Raw genomic sequence first — 13,116 nt, 5'->3', positions numbered from 1 at the left:
TAAGCTGACAGAAAAATTCCTCTCAGTACCTTGGTACTCTGCTCTAAATAAAAGGTGCTGGTACCAGCTATAGAAAACTGAGTAGGGAGGACTCACAGAATAATAAGGCCAGAAAGGCACTTGGGCCTTTTCATACCACTTGTGCAAGTCCAGCTTCTGAAGCACTTTCAGTCTTGTTTTGTGTCTTTGAAAAAACACAGTATAATTCCAGTGTTGTAAACCAGTTATCTCTTGGGTGGGCATCAGGGATTTGTTAAGTTTCTCACAAGCATTAGATCCTAAATGGGCTTTAAAGAAGGGATGGCCCACTTAGGATCTAATGCCAGGTTGAACAAGAAGTGATTTTCCTGGAAAAACTGGCATTTATGAAATGCAAACAAGTGATTGTCACAGGAATGACATAATTCCCAGGCACTTACTTCCTACTTGTCTGGAGTTACCGCTGGTAAATCAAATAAATCTGTGATTGCTGCAGCTTAACCTTTCAGTTGCTTTGTTTACAATTTAAATTCTCACCGGATATATACTTAAACCCAAGAATTTTTATTTTCCTGGGTTAGAATTATGCTTCCTTTTGTAGCAGAGTGCTGCAGCACCTTGGAGTGTGCCTAGTTCTCACCCACCTGCCCAGAGCAGCAGGGGCACCACAGATCTTGTCCACTGTAAACTCATTTTGCTGTAGCTGGCATGGCTCTTTTCTGTCTGAAACACAAGCGTTTACTGTCTTTTGAGGTTACTATTTGATTCCTAATGAGCCATTTTACTTTACTCATTTTTTTGCAGTGATTTATTTGGTTTAGTTGACCAAGATCCTGTCAGCTTAGCTACATATAGTCATGATGCCATACTTCATTAGATTTCTGTACTCAAATAAGCATTACTTAAGAACAAATTCTAACAAAAATGATATCACTGTCTTAAATGTATGAGTCTGATTAACTTAATTCAGGCTTCATGGGAAAAAAACCAAAATAAACAGTTTATCTACACAGGAACTTGCCCTTGCATATTAAAACTGAGGTGCACAAGACCTTCAAGCCCTAGCAACCTAAAACTGATCATTTGCATGCTGAAACAATTGGGATATATCAGAATATCTGAAAGCTAAATTTGGCTATTTTCATAAAAAGTACCATATATTAATCATCCTGCATTTCTCTTTCTTCCAGCCTACTAAAAACTTTTCAGCACAGTATGGTAAATCAGCTTTAAGCAAAAAACTGAGTTGGAATTTTGACAAAACACTGCCTTGCAGATATGTATACACTTAATTTATAAATGCCAATCTCAATGCATTTCTTCCAAGAGTTTAATCAACATACAACTTAGAGGCTATTGTGTGAGCTGCTGTGTAAAACCTGTTAGTATTATTTTATGGGGGCAGATCTGGTCTGTCTTTCATATTTAACTGGAGACAATGATCTCAACATGAACACCCTTCTCGTTCAGACTTGGAAATCCTTTCCCTCCACACAATGCTAATCTTTAGGAATTTTCTGTATTACAGAAATAGGAACACTTGGCAAAGGATGGGGGAATACCATGTAGCATGTCTCATATAATAGATACTTGCAGAGGGGGAAGGGCCAATGAACATACTGTCTTCTAAATATTAACTCTTATCTATCTCTGTTTTCAGAAATAGACATAGTCTGAAAGGCATCCCAGGATGCCAGCCTGAGAAGTAGGACCTGAAAGAAACTACCTCCAGAGATGAGCCATATTCAAGCGTAGAGTAAATGGGTATAAAGGTGAAATTCAAAGGAGATTGAGCGGTTTTTGATCTACATTTCTCTGCTTTGCTTTTTCTCTTTTAATTTTAAAAGGAAAAGGACATAATTTTGTGGCTTTACATTGCAATAATGAGCGATGTAGGGACCCCAGTCAGGTGCAAAGGAGTGCTCTTTATTGTTACTGCTAGGTAAGGCTTTATAAAGCCTTACCTATTGGTAACAGCTCTGCGTGAGGGAGTACAGAAGGGTATTACTGATGGCCTTTCAAAACTAAATATTAAAAGCAAATGGAGCTTTCAAGCTTGTGAAAGAATTAACCATATGCTTGGCTCACAGTTGAAATTCTATTCCCTTTTTTAAAAGTTAAGCATATACTCAATCTTTACCTTTTTCTGAACTGTCTGAAAGACAGGATAGCATCTGATCAACCATATTACATGGGTAGGTCTGCCCTTTTGCAGCTAACTAAGCATAGAAAGAAAAGGCAATATTAATGAAAAAATCATAGCAGCATGACAGAACCCAGTCACATTTGAGCAAATTACCTACCTTTTTCTTAAGTCTTTTTCCCATTTCTTTTTCAGTTCTATCAAGCTGCAACACATTGTGTGGTTTTTTATGAGGAAATACGAATCTTACGCATTTTTATCTTATGCTTTTCTTTCTTTTAGCCAATCAAAATAAACACTTCCCCTAAGCACAAGGCTCCGTCTCTGCCTGCTTCCTTAACTGCACACAGCTAAGGCTTTGCTGCTACATGGTGGTTTGTTCTTAGGATTCTGTGCGTACCTCCTTCCCTCCTGGATTTTGCCATACATGGTCTTTAAACACAAGGAAAAGTTAAGGGTTTAGCCATTTCTGAGGAGGATCCCCAAATGACAGATAAAGACACTGGATGCTGCATACAACCAAATGATAAAATCTTCCTCACCCTGCATTATTTACTGAAAAACAAACTCATCAGAATGAAGAAACAACATCTCGAGTCTTCCTGCCCACTGAGATGGCAGGAACATCAGTCCACCCTCTGTCCTGTGGGGACACAGAAAGGGTTAGCCTTTTACTGCCCAAAACCCATGTGACAGGAGAGAAGACCAAAACATCATAAAAGGTGAACAAACCTGGACAAGCAGCTATTCCCTTTTACAGACTTGCTGTCCTTCGGCATTTCTGCCTTCTTCCATGGTGAGGTACTTGCTCTGCTTTTGTTCCACTGCCAGATTGGCACACCTTTTTGTTTTGTAACATGCCATACACAGAGGCTTATGTCCCCATAGGGCATTTTCCCCTTGGCCCTGCTACTGTTTCAGAATTCCAGTGCTTATGATGTAATTGGCAGCACATGTATGCAAGGCACACCCAGAAAATTCATCTTTACCACTGGGCTGTGGCAGATACCTCTACAGCAGCCACAGTGCAGTCAGAAGATTATTACATTGTACTACCTTCAAATGAAAAGACCTGCAAGATTTCTCTTTTAGGTCAACAAAATGGATTCACAAAGGGTTGGCAAGACTAAGCATGCTGGGGGTTTTTCAGGATCAAAGCCCTAACAATTGCAAACAAAAGATGACCTTTCTTTTGTCTTGTTATAAATGCACTGGGGAAAAAAAAAATAAATTCTATGTTTTCACACAAGCATAGCACAGACTTAATTTTTCAAGTTTGAAAAGATCTTATTACTTATTGCAGACCACACATCACCTCCTCTGCTGACCCGATTATTCTCTCCTGCATCCTCCAAAGGACTAATATAATAAAGTATTTGTTTATACAAAAAAATTATTTCATCTGTAAAGGCCATGAAGTTTCTACAGTTTGGGTGATTTATCATTTTTCAAGGTCTGACAACCTTCCCCAGTCCAAGGGAAGGATGCAAATTAGACTGTACCATGCTCCTTGCATTGACCTTTGCATAAGCAAAGAGTGGTACTCCTACTTGGACATTATCCATAAACAACACTAAACTGTAGCCCAGCCAAATTTGAGAGCACTAAAGGGTGGGGGGTTTTTTTGTTGTTTGTGTGTTGGTGGTTTTTTTTTGTTGTTGTTGTTGTTGTTTTTGGGGGTTTTTGTTTTTGGGGGTTTTTTTTGGTTGTTTTTTTTTGGTTTGGTTTGGTTTGGTTTGTTTGTTTGTTTGTTTGTTTTAATAGCAGTAAGATGAGCACCTATTCTAATTGCCTTAATAGAAAACCCAGCCTGCTCCATGATAAAGTGAGAAAACTTGTCAGTGGGAACAGGAGGACTTTCCCAGGCAATTTCTCTTACAAGAAAAAAGTCACATTTTCTCTTCTGTCTTGGTTCAGCATGTTATTTTCATGCAACATGAAAACAGATACACCTAGCTAACACAGGTAGCAAAGAATATAAGAAATCTCCTTTCATTCACTTGAGCTCTGGATTGCATTATCTGCCAGCTGAAATTATGTTTCTCTATATTTCAGAGAAATAAGGAGGAATTCTACACCTTTGCTAAAACAAATTTGATGAGGGAGAAAAAGTCTCCATTACGTTCAGCTCCTTGCAACTGATCTGTACAACATACAGCCCAGGGCCACTTGTCCTTTAGTGGATCCTAGGCAATGCCTCACCCTTTATGCTCCTGTGGCTAGGGACAGCCAGGCACCAGTCACTCAGTCAGCCCATAGTCAGTCTGTTGAATGGAGGCGTGCTTAAAGTAGCATCAGAAATGTCTTGGTTCCACTGCAGACAACAAACTCACAGGTGTGTTTGGTCTCAGCAAGGGTTCCTTCAGAAACTGTTTAAGTAAGGCCTTTGTAAATTCTCACTAACACATATAAATCCCCTCCCACACATCAATAAAATTTTATTTTAGAGAAAGAGAATGAACACAGATACATTGATCAAAAGTTAACTATACAGTATGGCAGGAGCTAATGAAAAACAAAGACATATACTCCTTTAGGATAACAACAGCTTCCCACAGGGTCCAGTGTGATAACAAACTGTCAGAGCCCCAGTACCAACAGTGCCAAAAATCCACCACCAAATGGATCTTTTAAAGCTATGGCCCATGATGAGGTTGAGGACACATTCAGTCTCTGCCAATATGCTTTCACTACCTAAAAGCATCTTGGTTTTGACTTGATAATTATAGTGTGCTGAGCCAACCAGCTGTCACTAAGAACAGGAGCTGTCCAAATGAAGCAAAATGCATAGATGTTTACTGCTGATTTCTCACACAATAATGAATCCAGTTGCAGCCTTTTGAGGCATGGAAATGAAAGACAGTAAGAGATGGAGGAAAAAAAGAGGAGGAAAGGAAAAAAGAAAGGGCTTTGAACATTTTGTTCCAGTCAATTTTCATGAATGAGGAAAACACCAGGCGTGATTTGATCAAAGGATGCCCTCCCACAGTCATGCTGTTGCTGGAGAAGTGGCCACTGGGCAGACACCTGAGACATATATTTCCCAAAGCACACAGACCCAGTCTTTGCTGAAACATGAACTTTCACTGATAGCAGCACATATACATAGCAGGGCAAACAAGAAGAACAGCAGAAACGGCTGAATGAACTTTATTCAAGGTCTGACATACAATGTCAGTATAATGAACGTGACCTAAGGAAGATTGTTACACTTATAACAAGACTGAGTTGGCAGCTTTGCCCAATTAGTACCACTTCATTTTATGTTGATAACTAGTATATACATACGATATTCTGTAAAAGCTTAATAGATGTTGTAATCATAGTCCTTTTTATCCCCTGTGCTCTTTATATTTGGAAAGTACTTTCGGTTGAATCTTCTAGTTGTAGACTGAAATTAATGCAAATGTAATTCTGGCAGTCTCTGCAAGACACCAGAAACACATGGACCAGAAAGGTTCTTTTCTCATCCAGTATCTATATGACTACTGCTCTTAAAAAACAAAACTGTTTTGTTCCAACTACTGTACACCATGATATTTACAGCAACTTTAGCCTGCGCAGAAGTAAGATAGGCAAAATGTAGGGTTTTTCTCACCTCCCTCCTGAAGTTCAAGTTCTCCCCCAGAGCAACAACTACCAGTTTGCCTATGTATTCACCAACCCGGGAAACATTTTAAGCAGCAGTAACCAACACAAACAGCTGCTATATTTGTTGCACTGAAATGGCAGAGTACCCCGCGTGCTTACCAGTAAAGGAAATGGTAAAAATTGCCATGATTTTTACTGTTACCAGCAAAAACGCTGAATTCTTGTCTAAGCTGCTTGAACTGACAGTTGCAGCCAAGGAAATGGGTGTTGTCCCTTGATAAGCTCCTGGCCTGTGCTTAGCTAAAACACTGGAGTGTTGTTAAGCCAAGATGTCACCAGGGTAGCCTAACAGACCACTTTACGGGCAGTGTTTGCTAACTGCTGCCTCCTGCAAGACCACCACCAGCAGGAGGGCAAGCACAGACTTGCTTTTAGGAGGGACATATCTGAAGTCTGCTGTCAGACTGGAGGGATACTTTGCCTTTTGGTAGTCTAAAATCCACAGAATAGCCCTTAGGCAATTTTCAGGGCTCTGTATTTCTAGCCTGTCATTTAGAATTTTAATGAGGAGGAAGGGTCAGAAGCGAACATTATTATTTATAAACCAATGTCAAGATTTGTTGGGTAGTTTTTCTATTGTTTTCCCATGTACAACTCTAAACTGACTTTCTAAACTAACTAAACTAACTAAAGTGCATTGCTTTCAACATTGCTTGTCATATTTGTTCTTCCCTTCTTGTAACATTTTCTTCAGTAAGAGAATGATAATTCAGCCATATGTTCCAAGAATATAACAGGCTCTAACTGCAAAAATAACTATTACTGATTTTCATTTTTCCTTACAGAGAAACTACACAGAGACAACATTTTTTGCTTCTGAAGACTAGATACACACACACACACACACACACACATACACACACACACACAGATTAAAAGGTATTTATCATAAACATTTTGGCAAACAACTCTTATGAGGCTTCTGCTGAATGAATCCCTACATGACTGTTTTCCCCACCACGAAAACAAGGCCAGAAATGCATACCTAGCTGTTTCCTAATACTGGCAATTAAAAAAAAATATTAGTTATTTTCTACTTGAATAGTGTCACAAAGTTATAAAGCATAAGTTATGTATTCGTCATGATTCTTACTTGGTATATTTTGAAAACAATGGCACAAACTCCTCACTGCCATCTTAGGTTCAAAATCTCAACTGGGAAGTCTTCAGATATGAGTTTGACTGCAATAAATACTTTCTTGTAATTTTACTGATTCTGGTCTCCTTAAAATGTATTATAATGCACTCAAAAATAAAGCAAATCAGCAATACATTCAGAAAAAAAATATTTTAAAACAACATGATTTCTCTTTCATTGTATTCAGATTTGTCTTGTATGCTATGAAAGTAATCGTCACTTACAACATGTGAGCTGGGAAAGCAAGTGGGGCTCTTCCAGATTAACTGTCACAAAGAAAAACTGCTGAAGAAAGCAATTAAGAAACCCACAGCATCCCCTAATTTAAGACACATTAAAAAAAAAAAGAAAAAAAAAAAGAAAAAAAAAAGAAAAAAACTTGCCATGAACAAAGGAAAAATGTGAGATCTGTTGCTAGCTGTGGCCTAATTCTTTGCTTATTTCCGTCTTTATGCTGTTAGTTTACAGTATTTTATGTACTATCCTCCACAAAAATAAACAGGTCCTTGGGGATTAACATGCCACAACCAGCACTTCAAAACTACTTGCAATAGCTCTCTTTCTACACCTTCATAGCTGTAAACAAATGAAGATTTCTGAACAGGGGCTATGGGTATCATTTGCCTTCATACTGTGCCAAGTAAGCTTTTGAAATGCCAGTTGTTGTGGAAACTGGGGAAAATGGTAAATTGCATCCTAATGAAGGCTATTCTAGCTAAGCATTGGAACAACATCATTAGGAAAAATCTCAAAACTATTTTAAAAGATATTTTCCTCCATAATTTACTAAATTGAAAGCTAGGACAGTAGCTATGAGGAAACAGGTTGAAAAAAATCTGCATTATCCTTGCTACTGTCCAAAAAGAACTGTGCTTTCACATAAAGACCTTGCTGAAAGCCCTAGGTAAGCACAGTTGTGACAAATCCTTCTCCCGCATGTTTAGTTCAAGTCCAGTTCAAGGCCAGTTCTTCAGTATTCTGACATAACATTCCCAAATCAGTGACAGACTTGTCACTGACGTTGAAGGGAACCTGAAACAAACAGTCTCACAGAAACAAGGGATGTCTTATCACAGAAATACCTCCAAAACTGAACAAGTTGTGAGTCTGAATAAGAAGAGAGTGCACACATAGAAAATGTGCTATGTGTTGCAGTTTTTCACTCAGTAATTAATATCTGCAGATATACAGGATAGGAGGGTAGCCCACATTGTGGAGTTTAGTGAGTAGGAACACAGGGGAGAGATAAAATACGGGCAGGGTGCAGCATGAACTCTAAAAAATAGAAAAAAAAGGAAGATGACAAAACTGCTCCTGTTCAAAACAAAGGATCTCTAGACCTCAGGTAATTAGTAGTGCTAAACATCTATCTCCCTATTTTCTCACTTAAACATTTTAGGTCCTGTTAATTCATGTTTCTTCATTCTTAACAGTGTTTTGTACCTGCTCAGGAAGATAAACATCTGTCCTGCAAAGATTCCCTTAAAGATTTTATGCAATATTTTACATAAATACTATGCCTAGTACAGAAAGAATTTGTTCATATCCAAACCAACACAAGCCACTTTTTTCTGCACAGCGATTTTTTTTCTGTTACACTAGACAGATATGATTATATCTGGGATGTGTTTAGAAAAAAAAGACAGAAACTTTTTCTAGCTTCTGTATCACTACTTCTTAATGACTCAACTTTATTTTAATGCCACATATTGCTCAGCTGTGCCTGTTGGATATATTTCTGCATACTATTTTGTTAGTTATCCTACAATTTCAGAAGCTTGTGATCTCTTATGGAAGTTTGCAGATGTAGTTCCCTCTTCCTCCCCAGCTATAGCATGACAATGCATGCCAGAACATAAGCTCTGGCAGAGATTTTGGAGACAGATGTAGAAAGGTTACATAATTTTGCGATAAATTCATTATGATCAAGCAGCACCAGTTAAAACAATCACTCTCCTGGCCAAAGAAATAAGTGAGGAAAAGAAAAACAAAAAACCCAAGTCTTCACTTTTCTGATGTCCTGTTGCATCAAAGCACAGGTTGCAACAAGCTGAGAAAGTGTAATGTGCTTCAACGTCTTTTTCAGTTGCTATGGTACAGTTTCTTATGGAAAATTCCTTGTTCTGCGTGATGTTTTTCCTGCCTCATTTGGGATGGCAGAACCGTTCCTTGTGTCACCTGAGAAACCGGGCTGTCAGTTTCCACCTATTGGTGAGAAAGAAACTCATCAGCAGCAGAACTCAATGGAAAATTCCTTGGTTAGAAGTTTCTGCGCTGGAAGCCAACATGACAGTGGGGAGAAAGAACGGATAGGTCAGGGGATGAGAGTGCCACACAGGATATCTGGCTTCCACCTCAGGGTCAGACACAGATTTCCAGTGTAATCTAGGGCAAAGGATTTAATCACTGGGAGTTCCTGCTCATACAGGCAGGACAACCAATCCTTTCCCCGTTCGTCACCCTGTGCGTGAAGCCCCAGGCCTGTAACCTGCCCACTGGACAACCAAGTAGCTCCAGGTTACAGGAGTGGGGCCATAGCCCAAAAGCTCTTCAGGCAAGGGTTATGTGCACCTGCAGAATCCCCAGTGCTTTGCACAGTGAGGTCTTGTTTGGACCATGGGAGTCTAAAGTAATGTATGGAAATAATACCAAGTGATTTCATTATTTTCTATTTTTAAAGAAAAATATCAACATAAGGCAAGGAGGGAAAACTCCAGCTTTACTGTATAGCCAAATAGGAAAAACACTGAGCTTTTGTAGGAGATCTGCAATCTATTTTCTGTGTAGATAATACTGAAAATTGCCAGAAACACAGTATAAAAATGGTATTATAGCATGACATTAGTGATAAAAAGCCATCAGGGATCAGGCCATTTCACTAGGGGAATTTTTTCTATGGACTAGTTGGAAGTAATCTGATTTTAATGTGACATTTTTCCTGCTGGAGTGCTTGCCCTTCCAATTAAAAAACAATTAAATTCCACCACTTTTGATTCATGAAAAAAAAGCATGGTTAAAAAGAAAAACCTAAAAAAATCATTAATATTTTAATGCTGTTGGATACCTGTGGTATTTCAGAAAGCTGAAATTTCCGTGGATTTCCTATGGTGGTGAGAAGAGCTTTTGACCTCTCTGATCAAACGGGTTTTTAAATTAATAGATGCATAAGTGTTTGAAAAGAGACTCCTTTAGTAATGTCTGTCATGAAAATGAAAAGCATTCAAAATATGACAGTGCAAGTGCATTCCATGGGTCAAATTTTCTGGTGGTACCAACATTTAAAGCTCCATTGACTTCAGTGGAGTTTCACCTTTTAATCTAATAAGGTTTGGACTTGATGGATATCACTTGCAGTAACATACAACTTTTTGTCCTTTAGAGTCCCTTATCAGATAAGTTCAACAAGAAAATTAATGGAAACAGATGTAGGAATGAAAGAAAATATAGTAATATTAATTAAATATTGGTCAGGACATTCAAAATTTTGATTCCTATAGTATTAATTCTAGCATAAAGCTAGTAAAAAAAATAATTGAAAAATATTAATGATGTAAAATAAAGTTTAGAATATTTGGTGATTTCGAGTTATCTTTTTGCTTTCTAAAACAAAGAAACAAATTTAACATTCCAAAATGGAAAAATCCTTTCCCTCCCCCAGACAAGCACGCACAAAAACACTCTTACCCACATTTTTGAATTATTTTCACAAATTGAAATATTAAAAAAAAATTTAAAATACCAACTTGTTTAAATTTTATTGAAGATTGTATTTTTCTGTTTCAACAGTTCAAGTTGAAACTTGAAACAAACCAAGTTCCCTCTGCTTTCTCTTATATTTTAAAGCAGCAAATAATCTCAAAATGCTGAAATCTCCCATGGGAGGAAAATTCTATTTTTGAACAGCTTTACTTCTGTGCATTTAAAATCTCAGCTACTACTGGAGCTCTGGAGGGGAAGGACTTTTACAGAAGATGGAATAATTCAGTAAAGGCTATATTATTCTGGCAGTACAAGGTGGTTGGTAAAGGCTTCATCTCACTTTGCGTTATGATGGTGGGACCACACTTTCAAGGCTGCCATCAGATGTAGAACTAGTTGCCAGTCTCACACAGGAGCTGTGCTGGAGTGGAGCACATCGGAGGACATTGCTCCACTGACTATTTTCCTCATTCTACCAATGTGGACTCCCAGTTGACCAACTTTACATTCTGATCTGAGTTCTGTGACTTAAAAGAAATTGCTCTGAAAATCTCCCCCAGGCTGAGCAAAATGATAATAATGAAAGAGGGATTCTGCATTTTATTTCCTATGCTACTGCAAAGACTATCTACCAATCCTTTGGAATTGAAAAAGTTTTGCATGCAACAGTATTTTTGTGCTAGAACTCAGCATTTGGATTATGATGGGCCATATCATCTTCAGTAAGGATGGTGCTGTTATATCAATATTCCTAATAAAAGAAAATCTGAAGAATAGTTCTTCAGCTTTTCAGCAGCCAATGTAAATTAGGACACCTCTTGAATACTCAGACCCTTTGATAATAGCATGCACGGCTGTTACATTTCCCTTCTCCCAGCATCCTAGCAATCTTCCTCCTTGTATCTCCAGCAGCATAAGTAGAATCTGGGGCCTGGAGGTGGGGGGCACAGACCGATACAGAAACAAAAAGTGATCTAGAAGAGGTTGTTTTTTTTTTTGGTCTTGTATTCTATTGATCCTTTCACACTCCCCAAAGATCTGAGATATTTATAATTATGACCATAATACAATACCTCTACTGAACATATAGAGAAGCAATAAAATCAGTTTAACAGCTATGAAAGGAAGTCAACAAACTGTTAAAGCCACAGTTACAATGCCCTGCCACACCAACCTCCAGTTCTCTTTACTTGGGGTACAGAGGAGTGTGGGTAAATTCCCTTCTCAACCTGACCAGCCCAGTCAGCTGTTGGGATGAAACACAGCAAAACTGCAAAACTTAATGAACCTACTGGCCTGGTGAAAGGCAATTAGACAATCCTTAATCAAACACTGTGTGTTTAACAAGTCAGGTGATGTATCAAAAGCAAAGACTACTTTCCTAAATCATTTTGCTTTCTTAATCCTAATCCTGAAACCATGGAGAACAAGGTAGGTAGTAATTGTAATTGTGTTAAGTTTGAATAAGTACAGCTGGAAAACATTGGTTTCATCATAGTAAATTGACAACAGGCCTACCCTTTGTCTTGCTTATCTTTTATTTCCTTTCTCCTCCCCCATTCTCTCCTTCCTTCTTTCGGTTTAGGAGTAAAAATCTGTAGACTTTGCTGTCTCCTAGAGTGCTACTTCTTACCACAGCCCTCTCTGGTTATTGCTTGGGTGCGAGTCATAGGATTTTGTATTTTCCTTTCCCTATTGTCTGAGCATGATTTATATCTGCTGCATCTTTGTGATGTTGGTTCAGTTTTGTCCAGTCTAATTAGTTTTGTCAGTAATTGTTTCTTGCAGTTTATATTTATGACACCAGGATCAACCTTAAGGTGCTTGCTGGCTTAAATAGCACCTAAAGATAAGATTTTTTCTTCATATTTGTAACATGGGCATTATTCCCAGTAGCAAAGCCTAAGGACATATACCGTGTTCTGCCAACATGGAGCAGCTGCCTGTTAAAGGTAAACCAAAATGTTAGAGTTCTCATTGACTTTCTTTTGTTCTATAATTTTGCCATAAAATGTAATAGCATACTTCATATTTTTGTATTCATGTACAGGGTTCATTTCATAAGTCTTTACATTATTTTTCCCTAACGCTTTGCTCCCCCACCTTTCATTGGGTTGAAAAGTCAGGGAGAAGAAACTATTGTGTCATATGAATCAAACTATCAACCTTCTCTAGATCACAGTAACTGTTCAAAAGTGTGATTTTACTTACAGTCCTCCTACAGCTTGCACAACTTAACAACAAACACAAAAAATCTCAATAATCCAAGTGTATCTGAATTTCTGAATGCAGAAATGCTTAGCTTGCACAGTATAAAATGGCTCATTAATTTACTTAAAAGCAACAACCCAAAAGCTAATTCCAAATACAAAGAACAGTAGTATCTGGGTTTGGTTTGAATATGTCCAAATAGGCTTTGATCTATGGCTGTCTTAGACTGACTACCCAGAGAGCTAATATGCCATGCAAAACTCAAAGTCCAGGTCTGCACAGACACAGCCTCAGA

The 13,116-nt window shown here is 38.2% G+C and overlaps 1 protein-coding gene across 6 annotated transcripts in view; it reads right to left on the bottom strand.

The window, feature by feature from the left end:
- The window catches only part of NTRK2 (neurotrophic receptor tyrosine kinase 2), a 197,375-nt gene that overhangs the window by 57,828 nt on the left and 126,431 nt on the right, over window positions 1-13,116 (bottom strand). Inside the window, exon 15 of one of the 6 annotated variants that reach the window (XM_064404318.1) lies at window positions 8,345-9,116. The exons of the other annotated variants lie outside the window; for them this stretch is intronic. Coding sequence (XP_064260388.1) covers window positions 9,106-9,116 — 11 coding nt within the window. The 3' untranslated portion in view covers window positions 8,345-9,105. Of the gene's footprint in view, window positions 1-8,344; window positions 9,117-13,116 lie in introns of those variants that run through there. 6 annotated transcript variants of the gene reach the window in all.

The sequence above is a fragment of the Passer domesticus genome, chromosome Z, assembly GCF_036417665.1.
Source record: "Passer domesticus isolate bPasDom1 chromosome Z, bPasDom1.hap1, whole genome shotgun sequence".
NCBI classification, from domain to species: domain Eukaryota; kingdom Metazoa; phylum Chordata; class Aves; order Passeriformes; family Passeridae; genus Passer; species Passer domesticus.
Note: the sequence above shows the minus strand (reverse complement) of the source record. Positions and strands in the feature narration are given on the sequence as shown.